Genomic DNA, 20,041 nt, shown 5'->3' with positions numbered 1-20,041 from the left:
TTAGTGAGTGAGTGTGTGAGCGAGAGAGAGGCGCAGGCTGCAGCACTGCCTACTCTACCTCCTATCACATGGGCAGATTGCAGAGCAGAAAGGGAGGCTGGCAGGCGGCCATACTCTCCCTTCATCAGGACTTCATTGCAGATGGTATGCTGAGAATGCTGTCTTATTAGGATGCTGAGAGGTTGAGTAGTGGGTAGTGACTCAAACGTGCACAGGTTCATGCAGGACATGCAGTTGAGGTGACCTCACATACAGTGTTGAAATCTGATATTTCTCTAGTTGTGTCCTCTGGATTGCCTCACACTTTGTGTCCATCACTGTCTACCGAAGTCATACACAAAACTTATTACCTATACATTTTTATATAATTATTTAGTCTGAACGGTTAAACAGTGTTTCATTTGGGAGGCCAAGTGGTAGTTTGCGCAATGTTTGGATGGATGACCGCACTTTTTATGATTTCTATGATCGCAGGAAGTAATGATAAAATCATTTTGTATTTGAATACAAAATGTACTTGATGGAGTGGAGGCACGTGACTGAACATAAAGTGGTATTTTTTTGAGGGGACAGTTCATGAATGCATTGGGGAAATGTGATTATGATACTTTCTCAGTTAATTGTCCTGCCCTATCTCAAACAATGAATGTCTATTGTTACAGTTTTTGACAAGAGACAAAAGTGTTACAACATCTATAGGAGCTTCTCAAACCACAACTGCAGCAAAAGCCAAAATACCGTTCAACATGTTGCTTCAATCAGAATCGACAATGCATTAGTGCTACCCCAACACAGTGTCTGCTATACATGTGTATGAATGTTATATTAGGAAGTCTGTTGAGATGGTTAACATTTAAATGGGGCTGAAAGCCGCCTGACAGAAATGGGCTGTTTTATGGAATTGCTTGGTCAGCTTGTAGGTGTTTGGCAGATGTGTGGATGATGCCATGGCACTCCCCTTATTGTTGTGACTCGCTCAAGGGCGTATGTGTCTGTCTGTGTGCATGTGTCAACAACACAGAGCAAGAGAGAGCTTGGGGGCAAGGGCAGGATATGCTGTCTCCCTTTCTCTCTCTCTCTCCTTTTCACCATGCATGGAGGGTTGTCAAGGATAGGGCGCAGGCAGAGGGGCAGCAAATTGATTATCCAGTGTGCAGGAAATGTGTCCAAGGCCTCTGCAGGCAGGCTGGAAACAAGTAAAGGCCTCTTTCAGTGGAAGCTCTTAAACATACCAAAGCTAATGTAATTATAAAGGAGTATGCAATGGGCTGTTGCATTAGTTAGTGTTGGTGCTCCAAATGTTGAATAACTCCAGAACACCCAAAGCCTGCCTTCATTAGAGCCCTGATGTGTTCACCACATCGGTCTCTAGTTATGTAACCCATGTGTTATGTTCCCCACTTAGCCAGTGAGCAGCCACTCATATATGTATGGCCAAAGATGGTTGATAGATTTGGCACTGTGCACAAAGAGAAGCATATCCTTTGTTATGTTAGAGCAGTATGCTGACTTTAGTGGAACAAACCTGCCAACAGATAAATTATTTCCCACATGATCAATTTTTTCCATTAATGGAGATGTCCAGTGTTAGCATTGGCATTTGTAATGCTTTATGAAAAGCTATCCATGTTTTCAAGTGCTGCTATTACACAATATCACTCCCTATCTTAGGAGTAAACTAATCAGCACAGAGTTAGAACAAACAGAAGGTCACCATGTCAATCAAACCTTAGCCTTTCAGATACAATTCTGCTGAGTCTCCTCTCAGTACAGGCTAAGTGGATGGTGACCTTACAAAAAACCTACAGGGAGGAATTAGCTGGGCTCCAGTGTCAGTAACACATAAGAGGGGGAGACAAGTGGGGAAGTAAGATGGGGAACGTGGGTTTGGATGAGGAATGGTCTTCCTATTGCTGAACCCTGTGCAGACAAGGCCGATTGACCTGATTAGGACCAGTAATCCGCTGTCCTGCCTCAGGTCGCCACGCCCTGCTACCATAATCTCTGTGACCCTTGTAGGTGTACGTATCGCCACGTACAACCGCTAAGGGTGTTGCATTCCTCATAGCCTCATGCTGAGATTGTTTTGGACCGACACACATTTGCCCACACGAGCTACTTACATAGCAGACTCACACATTCCAGACTGACCTCCTAATGAAGAGGGAGGACAGACAGATGTCTGTGTCTATTATCAGTTCATGCTGTGTCATAGGACTTAAAGGCCAGAGGCACAAATGCATGTCGTACAGCTCAGCCAGTTTTCAGTACACCTACCTGTAACAGCAGTTTTTTTACACAGGTTGAATTATTTTGTGACATTGAATTAAAAAAAACCATTTCATAATAATAACCAGGAAGACACAATAATCATGTGAGTCTGGGTGTGAGGAAGTGTATCTCATGCACCTATCGCTGTCATATCTTTATATGTGGTCACCTTCTCTGCTGGGAAGTCAAAGCAACGCTGCTGCAAAAACATCTTGAATGAATGAATAAAAGCATCTCGCATCCTCCATTTTTTTTTTTCATATCATGTGCTGTAGTTGTCTTTCCCACACAATGTTCTGCCTTTCATTTCTGCCTTTATATCCCCTAAAGGTTTTGGTGTCAGTGATGCAAGTTGTTGCATGACACCGAGGTAGTTACTGAAACTGAATAGTAGACAGATGTTAGGGTAGGGAATGTTGATGAAGACTGGATCAAGGTCTCGCTGGATGGATGTTGACCCAGTTGCCACAATATAATTAATTTGAATCAGAAGGCTCAATATCAGGTTTTTATGATGACTAGATCCTTCTTGATTATTTAAATCTTTTCTGAATGAGACATGAAATGCATTAAGATATAGTGTTTCTGTTGATGCAGTGGTAAAACCAAATGGCACCATTACAGTTTACCTTGCAAACTTAAAAGTGGCGCAAGCCATGGTGGCATTCCTCGTAAGGGCTGAATCATTTATTATTAATAAATGTTTTGAAATTAATACCTGAAACCACACCAGATCATTGCACATCAGGGATGGGCTGAACACTGGAATGTACTAGAAGTGGCAGAGGTCAGAAGGGGAAAGTAATAAATGGCTTCTCTTACTAAATTGAGGTTTTAGCTCTGTAGCTGATCGTGCCACTCATGGTTTTCACTTAACCATTTATGTTGACTCTTCATCACCACCTACTCAATTTTGCGTTTTTTTGTTTGTTTGTTTGTTTTGTTTTTCAGAATGAGCCCACTTTTAAATCTTGATGCCTCCTTGGGTTAGTGCTGTGTCATTTTTCTTAACACTTTTCCAGGTTAGCATGTTGTTTGGGTTTACAGAAATCCCATTTTTGAAAAAGTCAAGAGTTGACCCAGTGATGATGTCACCATCAGGTTGTATACCAGGTGATTTTATTGGCCTCTGTCAACATCAGAGGGCCTGAAGATCAGCTCCAGATGTCTGGTATTATCAGTGATGAAAAGCAGAAAACAAGTGAATCTCATGAGATTTGGTTTGTCACATTATATACTTATGTAGAATAAAGTGACCCTCTGTCAGATCTGCGGCTCAATTGGTTTCTTTGCAATGGATCTTACATAGCATAGCCAAGAGTGTTCAGTCGTCTTTCACTACTCTCCTTATGTCATTGAATTTTTTCCATACATTAGCTTTGTTACATTTTGTTCACCTCATTCTTTCTGGCTCTCTCTTTGTTCCAGCCTGGGATGGGGCTGAGTGGAAACTGTTTGAGCCTTTTGCAGAAAATATGGGATATTGGAGGAGAGGATGGGATCTGAGCTGACTCGAGAGGGGGAGGGGGCATGTAAACGCAGCCACAGCAGCAGAGACAGGGAAAGTCGTGCACGAGCGCTATTCACGTGTAGGACAGCGTGAGGTGGCATCACATACACTTGGTCGGCCAGGGATGATGGGATGTCATGGGATGTTGGAGGCTGATAAATGCAGTATATTCATGCAGTCAGGCTAAAAGAAAAGGCAATTGGTAGCCATTATCTTAGTTTGTGCCTTATGTCTAGCCTTTTCCTCTCATTAAAAAACAACAGAAATAACAAAACACATAAAAACACCCACCAACAGCATGAGATAATATTGTTCATTTTAGATGTGGTTTCAGTTGTCTTAGGAATTTTCTAGAGGTAAGAGTCATAAGGCAAATGAGAGGAATAATATGGTAAAATAATTCAGGACTCGGTCCTAAATGAAATATCTTGTTCAGGTGATTTTTTTTTTTTGCAGCATGAATCCCTTCAGATAAACAACAAGATACTGATGTTCTTAGGGAGCTGTTTCTAGAGGGCTCTGCTTCGATTGTCTGCAGACCAAACAAATCCATTAATGTCCATATTATAACCAGAGATAAAAGGCCAACCCCCCCCCCTCCCTCGCATAACAAGGTGGAATGACTCAATGCTAAATTAGTCTGGTGAAATGCAGTTCAGACAAATGCTGAAATGCTTTACAGCAGCATCCAAACAGTTGACAGGGTTGTAGAGACTGTCTGTACAACAGAATGGCCACTAGCTGATTTTGTGCATAGAGGACAGACATTGAGGAATGTGTGTGTCTGCCCATGCATCCTTTTTTGTGTATGCAGACAAGGTAATGAGAAAATGCTAACAAATGTAATCAAAATAAAATCAATTGAAAAGTATTGTTCGCATACAGGGTAGTAGTATAATGGCTGATCCTTTGCAACCATTCACTTGAATCTGACTTGCTAACTGGCTGAATATAGATTTGTGTACTTATACATTTGCAGTAGAGCCTAATGCTCTTTTATTGTCAGTACATTACCAGCACACCATCCTCTCCACACAACCAGTGGATTGTCACCTGCATCTTCAAATCAGTTTGTGCTCACAGCTGCCCACATCCGTCACCATTCATCTCTGACTTGATGATGAAAGCAGGGACTAAAAAGCAGATAATGGTGTGTTTTGTTTCGAAGTTATGGCATTCCTGGCTTGCTCCTCTTACCTGTTCCTTGGTTCATTGCCTGAGTTGGTTGAAATGGCTGGACTTTCCCACATTCAAGAGAGTCAATGTGTTTTGTTTTTTTGTTTTCTTGTTTTTTTTTTTTTCCAGTTTTTTGTGCCCTCACTGACACAGCTCTCTTTCCAGACTGTATTGTTTGGTTTTCTCTCAGAGTCTGAGGACTGAATTCAGAGGCAAACTGGAGAGCTTTGCAGTCCAGGCACGGGTAGCTTGGTGGTAGGCATGATGCTCACTTTGTATTATTCATGAGTAAGAAGTGAAGGGGGGTTGGCAGTATATTATTTTTGAAACCTTAATTAATAAGACAACTGAACTGACTCTTGATCTGTTTGGCGACTGGAGTCCTCTGCCTCTCCAAAATGGAGTTGTCTCATGTTTGAATACTTTGTTGCAAATTGAGATCAGTAGTAGACACACACACACACACACACACACACACACAAACAGAGATGGTGCAGTTTCACGCGTCATACCTGTCCTCCACAGAAAAATGCTGCATAAAAGGTGTTAGTCATCTGACTTTATCTTGAGGCATCAATCATTGTGTATCGTTAATGTTTTTAGGCTGTGTCAAACAAGTGATGCAGCTTGTTGTTATCTTTTTTTCTTTTTTCAAAAAGATGTGAGATTTTCACAGATCTGTGCGCCAGAGTTCATGATGTCACAATGCTTACATAAAGCAGGAAAGCATTTAAAACGAGACTTCAGTCTCTGAGCAGAGGCTAGTTGAGTAAATCCAGGTCACTGCTCTGTAAAATGGGCGCCTTTTGTGAGCAGTGAATGTAAGGGGCTCTGTATTTCCCTTGTCTGTAAGGCTTGGTGTACACTGTTGTCAACATTCAGCCATTCTGCCTGGATCATATGATGATCTGTATGCTGTTTTGAGATAAATCTGAGACAGTGTTTTATTTTAATTCAAGATTTGGATCTGTTTTGAAGTCACAGATTAGATTTTATTGCAAATTTATAGTTATAGTTTATTTCTCATCATGCCTTTCACTTCTCTATAAATTTAATGGTGGCTGATTTGGAAAGCTTTCTAGTAAAGGCACAAATTCATAGTTATAGATTATAGAAAAGTCATAGATTGTTGGAGTTGACAGAACTTTTTACTACTGTTCAATATCCTGATATTGATATGTGATGCGTCTTTTTCGTGTGAATATTATTAATATATTATTACTACTACCTGTAATGTTGATAACCAAAGTTGTGCTGAGAAGAAAAATCTCCAAGATATAAACCATGGAAGAAACTCCTGATCTTTAATCCTTTTTAGTGTTCAATTACACACAGACCCACTTCCCCAAAGTTCATTGTAAAAGGGTTGACACAAGCAAGTTTGAATTGTTGATACATTAAGTGCTATTTTTAACTGGAAAATACCAGACTCGTCTAAAACAGTGGAGGTATTACTATAGCTCCCATGACACAGGATGTATTGGGACCGACCTCTGACCTTTGAGGCAGCACCTGCAAAGAGGAGAATATCCTCCTTGAACCTGGTCCCTCCTTAAGCTGTGAAAACATCTGAAAACGCTGAGGATCATTTTGGTAATGTTAACATTGAGGTGCAGACAAAAATATGTTTAAGTTTGACAAGATGGTGTGTTCGGAATTTGGGTAGACACACGGGGCATTGCACTTGCATGCCGCTGGCATGTAATTTGGATCGTTATTGTTATCTCAGCTCTGATATCATTCCAGTTCTATGTGCCTTGTGGGTTTAACCCCCCATGTCATCACCTGAGAGGCTGCCTGATATCCCTCTCTCTTTGTTGTAGTCCTGTGTTTATTTAGCTTGTGAATGGAGTCCTGCTGGCTTAGCGTGTTTTCTGTGTCTGGTGGCTTCTAGAAGCCTCTCTTTAGTCTCTGTTATAATGGACTCAGTGAGTCTGTGTGAGCTGCTAATATCAAAAGGCACTTGCAGCCCAAGCTATCTATCAGTGTCTGTGGGCAGAGAGCAATGTATGGTTTGGCTATGAGTTTGTCGGAAAGGTTGGGCGGCTGAAATCTGTCCATTCCTTCCTGTCACTGACAGTCTGTCGGCATGTGAAGCACTAGCCACCATCTGCTGCTGTATAAATAGACAGTAGTCAGAGCTGGAACAGCTGGCACATAGGCCAGAACTGCGCCCTTTCCCATTGCTTTCTAGCTCTAGTCATTTTAATGTATGACTTCTTTTATTTTACTTTCTGGCATGGAGTTGGTAAAAAATAAACAACACAACAATTATGAACAAACCTGTGATCTTTCTGACTCTAAGACAAAGCAAAAAACAATTTGTGATTTCTTATTGCTTAAATTTCATGTAAACCAGAAACCCAGTTTCCTTAACTGAGACAAGGAAAAAAAGAGAAACCCTGCTACCAAATGTATATGCATAACAAGAAAAAACATCATGCTTGTCTTTTCATCATACTGTTACTCAACACACTCAAGTAAGTAGGACTTAAATCTGATTTCTGTGAGTAAACGTGCTTTTTATTGTAGTGCATGTAAATTATATTCTGACTTCCTGCCCAAACCAGATTTGTTTAAATAACCTGGATGAACAAATAAAATGAACATATTTTTTCAATGTAGTCTAATAGTTTTTTTATACAAAGTTTACATTTAGCTGACTTCAGTCACTTTCTAACAAAAACATTTTAAGTTCCTTTTTTCATAAATGTGGCGACCACTTTTTCCTAAAAGAGAGGGGGGTAAGGCAGTGTGAAAAGGGTCATTGTGATAGAGGGGACTGGGCACATAAAGCCTTGTCATAACAGATTACCTAATGCGTTTTGCAGGCTCTGTTGTCAACTGCCCCGCATTCAGGGCATTGTTCTGGTGTCTTCCTGCCTTTTTTCCTCTCTCCTCTTTCCCAGTAGGAAGAGAAAAATTACGTGACCAGCCTTCTGAGTAGAAACTGAGGATTCATTGGTACGGACGAATTGCCTTCCTTTAAGTTTCAGTAATTACTCTGATCTAGAAGCTCATCTGATAAAATGAAAATATGTGCTGTTGACATTAACAGAAAGTTAGTCTGAGTCAATGACTGGGATACGGATTCTTGTCTGAAGGGTTATGTCTCCTGGCTACACAAACTCGTCTAACATTATCTAAGATAAACCAGGGTTTTTTGACAGGATTCCTTAACAGAAGGGTTTTGAATTGCTGTGTGGATATGTTTTTTAATTAAAGGCCACAAGGCATCTCCCTGACCAGACGAGAAAGTGTACTGTATCCAAGGGTGTAATCATGTTAGTTTCTGTTTTGGATATGTTCTATGTCCTGTGTTGTGGCTGCGACAAGCTCAGCTGTTTGTCAAATGTGCACAGCAGTGCTCAGACACTACTTTTAGACTGCATCTTTGAGCCGCATCCAGTGACAACTCTGTCACCTGTGCTGCAGCCCTGGCAACCAAGCATCACACACTCTCTTCTAAAGACACTGGATACAACATGCAGAGCATTTCTGTGGCCACCTCAACATCCGGCCCATCCACTCTGTTATGCCCCCTATTTAAGAGCTACCATAGCAGCGTTAATGTGGCAATGCTGAAACCACTGGATAATGTCAGCAGCTGTGCTGACATGTCACCATGACATGCACAAGCTGTGACACAGGTGTGCAGTTGTAATGTTGTATAGTGGTACACAGCATTAGAGCTGTAATGGCATCAGTTTCTCCCTTGACATGGTGATAGGACAGGACACAGTACCAATTAGGCAGGTAGCCAACAATTAAGTCTTGTATAACTCTAATACCCGTATAATACAACACTTAAACTTAAACATATTTATTTTTCGATATTGAGTAATTTTAATCTCTTTATTTTTTATTACTATACCAGACAGCATCTATTAATACCAGAATATCAAGATGCTGAGTCTTCTGTGTGATGGACATTAACATTGCTCACATTTCCTGAAACTACTTGCCTGTCTATAATTTGGCAATTATTTTATGTGACTTAATATCATCTCTCTATACAGTTATCTTGTGACTGAATTTTCATAAGTTCTTACTATTACATATGCAATAAGTGCACATGGTTGGGGCTGTTTGGTGCTGGTGGAACCAACATATAGTAGAAAATAACAGTCCTGTGAGTGAATTAACTGAAATAGTATTCTTCAGAAGTCAGCTGTTACATCACACTGCTGCCCGTATATATACAGACCCCGAGGAAGCTATTAAAATTCCTCAGTCTCGCTGAAAGAAGCACACAGGGTAATTAGAATTCTGCACAGATATTATTTCTCTGAATGCTTAGGTTCCCCTAGAAGTTCATGCACATTTTCCTTTATATTTCACTTATGCATCTATTGAGTGATCTTATCTACTTCCTGTGATGCCTGACAGCCATTGATCAGTTTGATCTAACAGCTAGAAGGCTCTCAGAGGGTTGCTGGAAGAGAGATGCTGATATGTTCAGCCATTTTAGACCCTGCTTGCCCGCTAGTCTCAGGTGAATGGGGGCTAGCTTTTAGTCCCCATCTGGTGCTCAGAGCCCTCCTAACAACCTAATTACTGAGGGGTGTCTTTGCTTTCCTGGCCAGATTATAGGTCCCATGCTGAACACTGGAGTACAAAATGTCTGCCAGCTACAACCAGCTGAGTGATGTTCTTTAGATAGAAGGATGTGGTTAGTTAACTGGTATTCACCCTGCCTTGAAATGGAGAGCTCCTGTGGAGTGCCAACATCCTATCAGCCCTATATTCTGAGGAGCAGGAACTGAAAATGCAGAGCTGTAGTATTTTGAAAAAATAAGCACTTGACTTGTCCTCATATGCCACTCAGTAGTTTGTGTCTTCCATTGAACACGGGGTTCTGACTAAATATCTCTGTCTTGAGAGAATCATTTCTCCTACGTAGTCCCCCACACAGACTATGTACGTGCATGTTTTCCATTTATATAATGGAAGTTCAGTGTTTGATGCCCAGATGGCAGCACACTATGGATAACATAGTCCTCTATGTTGCTCTGTCAGTCATAATGGTTTTTTTAATGGATTTTTGGGCACTTTTGCCTTTATCGGACAGGTGTTGGAGAAAATACAGACAGGAAACAAGAAGGGGGGGGGGTAATGATTTATAAAGGTCCTTGGTCAGAATCAAACCATGGACATTGTGGTTATGTGGTATTCGTTGTAACCTTTCCACTGCCTGGGTACCCCTGCTGTTAATGTTAAATATCTCACCTGTGCTGTTTAATGATATGCAGCCAATCAACGTGTAACTCTGTGTCACCAAGAGTACTACTTTCATTCTCAAAAGGTTCCTGAAATGATAAACTGTATGTCTTTTGTGCTTAATTACAATATTCCAATTATTAAATTTTCAATTTACAACGTATGTAAAAGGCATTTGTGCAGTAAAAGTTGTTTCTGGTATTGCTTATGGAGTCTGACATGATAAGTAGCTTAATGTCTTAGTTACAAATCCTAAAGCTTTTCACACTGTCCCTTTTTGTATGTCTCAGGATTTTTAAAGGATTAAAATCCTGAAATCACCATTTAATAAATATTTCATTTATCTATATGTATAATTTCTACAGAGCAGTAATAGGGAATGCTTGAGGCAAGAGAAAACAGAACACAGTGTGCCGCATCCTCCCCTCCTGTGCCAAGTTGAGGTTGTTATGGCAACCAGAATCTGGTCCTGTACCTGTTGCCATGGTTGAGAAAGACAGAGTGATGACGTTGTTTATTAGGCAGCAGAATGTGTCTGCCATTTTAAGTCCAAGATGTGACTCTGGTGGGAATATTTACTATAAATGGCAAGCAGAGGAATTTCTCATTAACATCTGGCTTTTTGACTATTACTGTTGATGCATCAGTGTTCACATAGATTCTGTTTGTACGTGTCACCTTCAGGTGCAGAAAGTAAACTCAGTGAGTGATATTCAGTTGATTAAGTAGGTGACTCATTCTGGAATATATGGAGCACTCCTTTCTGATTGACGTAGGCTCAGATAGCAGGGATAAAATTCACCTCATCCTGCCTCAGCCTTTAATACATGGGAGCAGCAACAATTTGACAGGTGTGTGTGTGTGTGTGTGTGTGTGTGTGTGTGTGTGTGTGTGTGTGTGTGTGTGTGTGTGTGTGTGTGTGTGTGTGTGTGTGTGTGTGATTACACGAGCTGGATACTCCTTGAGAGGCCATGTGCCATTCTTTAAATACAAAATTCCAGTAATAATAAATTAGACTTCACACACATGTAACTGGTGCCATCCCTATCCCTTATTGGGAGGAGATGTAACAATGGTTACCACTTTGTGTGGTAGTTTGAGCATCCTTGCCTTCAGTACCCTTTTATTAACTTTCACATGAGACACTCTTATGTATTGAAAGGATGACATGGGTGAAGCAGCTATCTGCTCTGCAAGCGATGGAGTGGGCAGCTGAATGAGACAATCGTGCCACGTCGTGAGCATGATTCACCTTTAGGAGTTGAACGGTCTCCCACTACCCTTGCTACCATGTAGTTGTGCTGTGCCAAGATACATTTTTACACTATAAGATCCACCCCTGTCTCTGACGAGAGCCCATGACCAAACAGGAAATTAACACAGTCAGAGATTAGAAAGCTCACATCATGTCTTTTCTTGCTAGAACACAGCTGTGATTCCCACTAAGGCCAGTTTGTCACAGTCAGTCTTCTGGCCTGTCATGGGCATCCCACTGTCCAAATGCCTCACACGTGGCACTGTCTCATCATCTTTCTGTTTTTATTGCTTAGGCTGCCCCTTCATTAATAGCCACTGTAGATTGTTCCAGGAAAGGGGAATAGGGGCACCGGTAACCTAAATCCCCCTTCGTTTCTAAATGCCCTGGCTCCAATTTCCCTTTGGAGGCAGGTCAAAGGTGAAATTGGGCTTTATTTAGCCACCTGTCTTGCTGTATCCTCTTCCAGTGCCCAGTATGGAAGCGACTGCTCCGCCTGTGCACCTTAACCTGTTTGAAGATAGTAGGGGGTCCAAGCAAGCAAAGGTTTTACCTGTGCTAGGTTATAGCTACCTGAGTTTCCGCAGATTGACAGTTGCTGTAATTACCAAATATTTAGCACGGAACAGTTAGCGTTCTGGTGTCTGAGGACACGCTGTGCTTTTCTGTCAGCATGTGACCCGTTGAGGGCGATATGCAATCCCTGTCTCTCCACATCTCCTGCATTATTGATAAGTGTGTTGAAATCCTCTGAACACAGAAGGCACTCTGCCAGGGACATATTGATGCAAAAGCCTCTCAAGCACTCTCATGTCGAGGAGGCAGACCTGGCTTTAATTTGCCCATTAGCGCAACACAGAATTTGCATGAAACAAAACTAATTACTGCTTTGTAGCTCACACTGGAGATTTGCTTGGAAAGAGTGAAAATGCTCTAAATACAGATTATATTCTTAGTAAGATGCAGATTGCACAGTTTTCCTTTCACCCTGCGTTTGGTTTCTATTGTTGCACTGTTACTATTGTTGCACTGTTTTGATTGTTGCTAGGCCCTTGAGCACACCCGTTACTTTTAGTCTCTCAAGCTTTTTTTCACTTACCTCATTCACAGTCCCCCTAACCCCCCACCCCGTTCTAAAGGTGGGGGTATTCATTTGATCATCTAGCCTGAGTGAACTGCATTTGCCCTGACATAAGGCAAGCTTTAGACAATGAAAAGTTTGCTTAAGAGGAGGATTTGAGGAACAACTGGGGGTACGGATATCTACAAATATCCTACAGTAAATTCTTAGTCTCTTCCTGTCTCTCTGTCACGTTTCCAGTGCACAGTGTGGAAAGCTTGAACACAAGTCCCAGGGGTACCAGTAAGCATGATTGAGATGGATGAGATGCCAGGCATGGCTGCAAATTCTTGTTCATTAAGAAATGTCTGTGTGGCCATAGAGAATGAATGCGTAGTGCGGAAATATTGTGTTGTCATGCCTTTTGCAGATAAAACAGGGGAAGGTGGGGCAATCAGAGTAGGCTACATGTGTTATTACTCAAACTCTGTATTGTTTGTCACTTTGCTGTGTTATCAGTGCACACGATGAATTAAAACACTGATTAAAGATTGTGTGTTTGGTAGAGCTTGACACAACAGTTGCAGTTCTCAAAAAAAACCCCAATGGCTCATGATCTGCAACTGGTTCATGTGACTTTCTGTTCTAAATATATCACTGTAAGTGAGTGTTTTAAGATCCTGTTCCTCAATCCGAGCACTATTTGCCAACCAGGATAAACATTATTAAACTATTAATTGGGTGTATTTAGACACTAAAAGTGTTATTTGTGTAACTAAGATGCAAATTTTGTTATTTTAGGGACTAGACAAAATACATGAACGGGAGTTGTTTTGTTTGTAACTGACTTTAAAAGACTAAGTTGTAAGAGTGAGATAAAGCAAATTGGCCACCAACAGAAAGTGGAAAAAAAGAAAATGAAGTAGGCAGCACTTGCAAAGAAACCACAAGGCCAGGAGAGTAACGTCTGTGTCAACGACTAGTTTGTGAAAGATTCCCTGCCATAAGCTAAACTGACTGCACAGAAGCAGTAAATACTTAACTGTGGTAGAACTGACATACTCAAAAAAAAATTCAATAGATGATATATCATAACTTGATTAACTTGAGGAAGCATTTAAAATCAAGCTACAAGAATGTTGGCATAGTTGTTGTCTCATATTCACATTCAAACCAGATGTTATTAACCACATTACTAACTTTGTTCCTCCCCCACAGCTATTCTCAACCCCAAAGCCCCAAAGGAACCAGCAAAGACCTTCAGTTTTGATTATTCCTACTGGTCACACACTACAGTGAGTTTGAACAACCAGTCTAATTATAAATTTTTATGTTGTCAGCTTGAATTACCATGGGTTTATTGAAATTCTATACATTTTAAGTCATTTCTCTGTCTTTTCCACAGCCTGAAGACCCCTCCTTTGCATCACAGAACCTTGTGTACAATGACATTGGCAAAGAAATGTTGCAGCACGCTTTTGAGGGCTACAATGTCTGCATCTTTGCTTACGGCCAGACAGGAGCTGGCAAATCCTACACCATGATGGGCAAGCAGGAGGAGGGACAGGAGGGAATCATTCCCATGGTTTGTTTTACAACATATCATTCTCGATTTACTGAATTGCAAGCAGAGATTAAGACACTGGCATTGCCCACTGTATTTTAAGTACCATATAATGCAGCTTCTTGTCTTGTGGTCAGTAATGTTTACTAATCCTGTTCACTTGGATCAGTGAATGTTTGCAATACAAAGCCTGAATTATAGTCACTTCTAATAATACATGGATATCAGTCCACTAGTCCTTAACTTATTTCCCCCCGTCATAATTCTAAATCAAATTGATCCACCTCTAAAATATTGAGACTGCATCTCCACTGGAGAGATGTTTTTCACCTTTGTACACATGAGATAGCTTTTTGACTCGGCAAATTTTTGCCTGCATAATATCCTTATCATCATTTCTCTGAGTTCAGCTGTTTTGGGGCCTTGCTTGCTTGACTATTGATTTTTATATGACACACCTCTAATTTAGACCTTATTTTAGACTTTAAAATGCCATTAGTAAGCAGGGTGTGACCTAGACTAGGTTCTGAACATGTAATTTCATGGTTTGGTAGTTAATCTGAAAATTAGATTTTGGATGAAAGCTTTAAAGTTTTCATGATGTTTAGGGCTCGAATACATCCAAATGTATTGTCCCTTTTCTGGCTCGCAGCTCTGGCCCACACATCACTGCAGAAAAGTGTTCATCTGAACGAAACTCTGTATCCTCCCTCCTCCCTTTTAATCCTGCCTTTCATCTCTCGTACACTGTTTATTTGCACTAAAATGTCCTCTTTTTCTACCTCTCAGCTCTGTGAAGATCTATTTGAGAAAATCAATGAAGACTGCAACAAAGAGGAGCTCTCCTACTCAGTAGAGGTGAGTCTCAGACTGCTTTGGCATCTGTAATCTCCCATTGTTAACCCCTTCTTCTCTGTGTATCTCTTACCATTGTGTGACTAATGTCAATCAGTCACGTTTTGGCTGAAGCTTCAAAGATGCTGGGTTTCCTCAACACAATCATTTTGACTATTTTATTCATGCATACACTTTTTCTGAAACTGGATAATAAATGAAAGATCACCGAGTGATTCTATTGTAGATAAGCTGTAAAAAAAAAAAAAAAAGAAAAAGAGCATGTTGTGAAAATGACAAATATCTTGCTATATGGCATCATCCACCTGAACTGACATTGTGTTACTTTTGCAAATGTTTGTAGGTCAGTTACATGGAGATCTACTGTGAGAGGGTGCGAGATTTGCTCAATCCCAAGAACAAAGGGAACCTTCGAGTGCGAGAACACCCACTGCTGGGTCCCTACGTGGAGGACCTGTCCAAGCTAGCTGTCACTTCCTATACAGACATCGCTGACCTAATGGATGCAGGCAACAAGGCCAGGTGAGCTGAGCCCTGGGATCATGCTGAGATCATGGGAAAGAAGGTAGTAGAAGTAATAGAAGAGGTGATAGCTGTGATGACGCGATAACTCACATCCTCAAGGGAATGAGATAATTTAGACTGAAAAATGATGGCAAGATAAGAATTATTTGGAATCAGGGAGTCTTGGTATCACATCACAATGGTTAGTTTTATTCAGGACACCAGAATCTTCCCCAAGTTTTGATAAAACATGGATGTCAAGCTTGACTTGGATGACTAAGAGTCTTTATTGCAGGTAGTGAGTATTTCTCAATGAAATATCTGTATATGCATGAGTGCATGCCATGTATAAGTGTGTGTATGTTTTACTGTGTGTCTGTGTCACGGGAGCTCCTGTGGGAGGAGTGAACTCTGCCTTAATCTTCCTGTGCTGACTCAGAAGGCTTATTTCTAGAACATGGCGTGTAAAGCCCGTATCTCCCCTGTGACTATCCCCCTGAGTGCGCCTTGTGTATTTGTATTTGGTGTCCTCAAAGTATTATCCACCTCCGCCACAGAAAGTAATCCCTTTGACTCAATTCACTCTAATAGACGTAAAGCCCAGTGATGATAACTCCAGTAATAGCCAAGACCATGAATTTAGCATTAATAGTACTGAATAATTTAAAAGGAAAAAACAATTAAAGTGCTCAGAAAAATGTATTACATCCATACGGATTTGTATTTCCCTAACTATGGTGGTTTTTGCTAACCTGCAGAACTGTGGCTGCTACCAACATGAATGAGACCAGCAGCAGGTCCCATGCTGTTTTCACCATCGTCTTCACACAGAGGAAACACGACAGCGAGACAGACCTCTCCACAGAAAAGGTCAGAGGAGACAAGAAAAACAGACACCTTCTGCTTCTTAAATTAGACTGTGAACGATTCACACTTAACCATGTTTATACCTTAGTATTGTCTTTTCTCAGGGCTCATTTTTTAGTTTGCATCTTTGATTTCTCCTATGGTCCTAAGGTTCCTTGTGGAAGGAAAAATAAAGAGCGCCATTTTCCTTTTGACTTTTAACATTTCCTCTGCCTTCGGAGAGACAAAGACCACAGTGTTATTGTAAACACAATGCCTATTGTGTTCAGCCACTCTATCAGATTTTACTTCCTAGCTGCATCTCACTTGACAGTAAAGCCAAATGTATAGAATGGTTTACACATCCGTCCAGGTATTTTGACAGTTTGGTTTGTTAATTATTTGAACGTTTTTGAAAACATCATGAACTTTGTATTTGGTGCTGTCATTGTTTCAGTAATATTCTCATCCTCTCTCAGTTTGTTATCTTTGAAATGTACATTATTTATAAGCTTGATGCAACCAAAATACATTTACTCCATCCCTTCAGGTCAGTAAAATTAGTCTGGTAGACTTGGCAGGAAGTGAACGAGCAGATTCCACTGGAGCAAAAGGTACCAGGCTAAAGGTAAGACTCCTATCACCACCCAGCAGCTGCATTAACACTCAGTTAACTAGTGTCACCTTGATTGATTTTGAATAAAACATTTTTTTTTTTGTCTGTGATTGCAGGAGGGAGCGAACATCAACAAATCTCTCACTACGTTAGGAAAGGTTATTTCTGCCTTGGCTGAAGTGGTGAGTGTTTTTTGTTTCTAATTCTTTCTTTCCTCTCCTCCTCCTCCTCCTCCTCCTCCTCCTCTTTTTCAGCCTTTCCCTCTACAACTTGACCCTGTCTTCTCAAGGAATTAATGTTTGTAGCCTGGCATGCTGTAATGTCTGCCTTTCTGTTTTCTCTCCTCTTGTCCTTGTAATGCTTGCTTACACAGGATAATTGTACCAGCAAGGTAAACCCTTTGACAGCTCCACCACTAACCCTTGATTCCTCCAATGAGGCAGATTTGAGAAAACTTTTGCCATGTACAAAGTTGAAGTTAATACACACTGTTTCTCCACCACCATTTTACCAACCCAATTGCTGTGCTCTTAGCCGCCATGCACATCAAATCATTGCACAGTAGCAAAAGTGCATCAAATCAGGCCTCCACTCATTTTACGACTACTTGTCCATTACATATGAGGGATTTGTCACGGTGCATTCTAATATTGTTCACTCTTTACTGCCACTCCTAAAATTCAGTGTTAAAATAGAAAGCCTTACAGCAGTTGCCAGTTTTCTTTTCTGCCAACTAAATGACTGTTTTGTTGACTGCAGAGCAAGAAGAAGAAGAAGACTGACTTCATCCCATACAGAGACTCTGTTCTGACGTGGCTGCTGAGGGAGAACCTGGGTATGAACATTAATATCACCTGATAAACATGCTTTACTAATGCTAAGTCGTGACATTTATGTACGTCAAGTGTTAAGTGAAATCCTTATTCCTGGACAGCAAGAAAAATTGAACCATCTGTATCCTGTAATATGAAGTGGGGGTAAAAAAAAGATGGCTGGAGCTAGTGTACATTACTCTCTGCCAATTTAAGAAAAACACTGTCAGCAGACTGTATTTCAACCAAACTAGACAAGCAAACCCATCTCATTGGTCCAGACATGTAGAGGAGAGGTGTACATGGTATCTTCAATCTTAGCTGGCACATGAGTACATAGCAGTCTGATGTCTGATGACAGTGAACTCTTACATTAGTGGAATTAGTAATCAGCATTGATTTTGCTTTAGTAGTGTTTTATTCTGTGCTCAGCATTTCTACTTTACGGGGCTATGGAAATTCTCTTGTATTTTGCAACAAATCTAATACTAATTTTCTTCAGCTCTGCATATAGTATGTCAGAAAAATGGGCTTTCACACACATTGTCGTATATTTAATGTCTCTACTGATCTTTTGTTATCAGGTGGAAATTCCAGAACAGCAATGGTAGCTGCTCTCAGTCCTGCAGATATCAACTATGATGAAACACTCAGCACACTCCGGTAAAGTTTCCATTCAGGATATAGACGATAACATACAAAATAATTTAAATAAAATAATTGTTCCCATTCCAATTTTAGATTTTCAAGCTCTTCCAAATAAAGTTTATTATGAATTGTAGCTATGCCGACCGAGCCAAGAACATCAAATGCAATGCTGTCATCAATGAGGATCCCAACAATAAGCTGGTGCGTGAGCTGAAGGATGAAGTGGCTCGACTGAAGGAACTGCTCCGTGCCCAGGGCTTGGGAGACATCCTGGACAGTGAGTTTTATGCTGTAACAGCAAGCCATATCCATATCTGCAGCCACACAGCATTTACCTTCTCTCTCAGGGCCTACCACAAGTTGGCAACATTTTCTGTCTCCATCACTGTCTCATTGCTTTCAGTCATTCAGCTTTGTTTCCATTTCAGTGCTTGTACCTGTGCCTAGTACAAAACTAAAAACACTTAAACAGCTTTTATAAACCTATTCACCACCATACTGGTTTATTATGCCTCCTTACAGAGTAAAATGTAAAATGTGTATTTTGTGATAATTACAAGAGAACGCTAAATTTATAGAATATTTAATGTTGTATAATGAGCAAAAGCTCTCCTAATCATTTACTGAAAATGTATGTAGTCACTTTTGGCTGATCATGACTGACAACACAAAATGGTAGTTTAAAGCTACATTAAAGTATCACACTTCATTTGGTGTACACAAGAGTAATGACTCATAGCCTAGTAAATTAGAGACATAATATGCCCATTAATAACTTCTAATATCTGAGGTGACTAATAACCTGCCTATTAGCAAATGTCTGCCTAGATCATGCCTAATGACATGGCACTTAACAAGTCATTTCTTCTCATCTTCATTATCCTTCTCATCTAGCTCTCTAAAAATGTCTGTAACTTTTCCTCTCATTCTACTGGTGCTGACCTCTGACCCTTCTCATCTTTTCCTGCCTCCCCTCAGTCGATCCTATGGGGGATGATTGCCCAGGAAGTGGAATCAAATGTGTGTATATGTGTGGTAGTCATGCATTGTCTATCACTATTTGCCCTATTAATAATAGTTAACATTGCCTATGCCCCCCCCCCCCCCATTACCTGTATATTAATCTGCCACCAGCTTTGCATGTAAATGCTTAAAAAGCAAAAGCTTAATAGAAGGGATCTCAGAAATGCAAGGCTTCCGTAGGTGTGCTGATATGGCGAGGGTTAGCATGCGACTAGGTTAGCATGCTTTGCGCTTGTGTTTCTGTTACTTTCAGAATGATGGGGGTGAGGCAGCTATTTGCAGGCTCAGACTCTCAATTTACTTTTGGAATATACCTTTTAGAAACATTACTTTTAGACTAGCTTGTCTGTCTTCCCCACCCCCACCGCATCATTTTCTCACCATGCTGGCCTTTGACTCACTTTCTCAAGCTTCTTCTCTTGCCAGTGGTTTTTCTGCTTTTTATTTTGTTTTCTTTTACTAATCATTTGCTGCAGGTGACAGTGCTCAAAGCTTTAGAATGCAACTTCTCAGTTCTCAAACTGAGGCTCAGAGCTACAGACAGAAAGGTGCATGATTTTGAATTTCTAAGTAGCTACACCAGAGGTGTATGTATACAGAGTTGACTGATCTGATGTGTTATAATAGTTTGTATTAAATAGTTAGTTTGCTAGTGTACCCTCTGCTCAAATATCCCTGACA

General features: G+C 40.7%; 1 protein-coding gene across 11 annotated transcripts in view; it reads left to right on the top strand.

The window, feature by feature from the left end:
* The window catches only part of kif1b (kinesin family member 1B), a 57,827-nt gene that overhangs the window by 3,161 nt on the left and 34,625 nt on the right, over positions 1–20,041 (top strand). For 3 of the 11 annotated variants that reach the window (XM_071475918.1, XM_071475915.1, XM_071475914.1), the window contains exons 3-14: positions 13,711–13,787; positions 13,898–14,077; positions 14,846–14,914; positions 15,255–15,433; positions 16,174–16,285; positions 16,812–16,889; positions 16,994–17,059; positions 17,251–17,268; positions 17,637–17,712; positions 18,274–18,352; positions 18,472–18,614; positions 19,316–19,357. In XM_071475918.1, coding sequence (XP_071332019.1) covers positions 13,711–13,787; positions 13,898–14,077; positions 14,846–14,914; positions 15,255–15,433; positions 16,174–16,285; positions 16,812–16,889; positions 16,994–17,059; positions 17,251–17,268; positions 17,637–17,712; positions 18,274–18,352; positions 18,472–18,614; positions 19,316–19,357 — 1,119 coding nt within the window. Of the gene's footprint in view, positions 1–13,710; positions 13,788–13,897; positions 14,078–14,845; positions 14,915–15,254; positions 15,434–16,173; positions 16,286–16,811; positions 16,890–16,993; positions 17,060–17,250; positions 17,269–17,636; positions 17,713–18,273; positions 18,353–18,471; positions 18,615–19,315; positions 19,358–19,836; positions 19,909–20,041 lie in introns of all 11 variants that reach the window. The other 8 variants (XM_071475917.1, XM_071475916.1, XM_071475919.1 and 5 more) reach the window with 4 other exon arrangements.

The sequence above is a fragment of the Trachinotus anak genome, unplaced genomic scaffold, assembly GCF_046630095.1.
Source record: "Trachinotus anak isolate AG129_WGS33_773 ecotype Australia unplaced genomic scaffold, CSIRO_AGI_Tana_v1 ptg000004l, whole genome shotgun sequence".
Taxonomy (NCBI): domain Eukaryota; kingdom Metazoa; phylum Chordata; class Actinopteri; order Carangiformes; family Carangidae; genus Trachinotus; species Trachinotus anak.
Note: the sequence above shows the minus strand (reverse complement) of the source record. Positions and strands in the feature narration are given on the sequence as shown.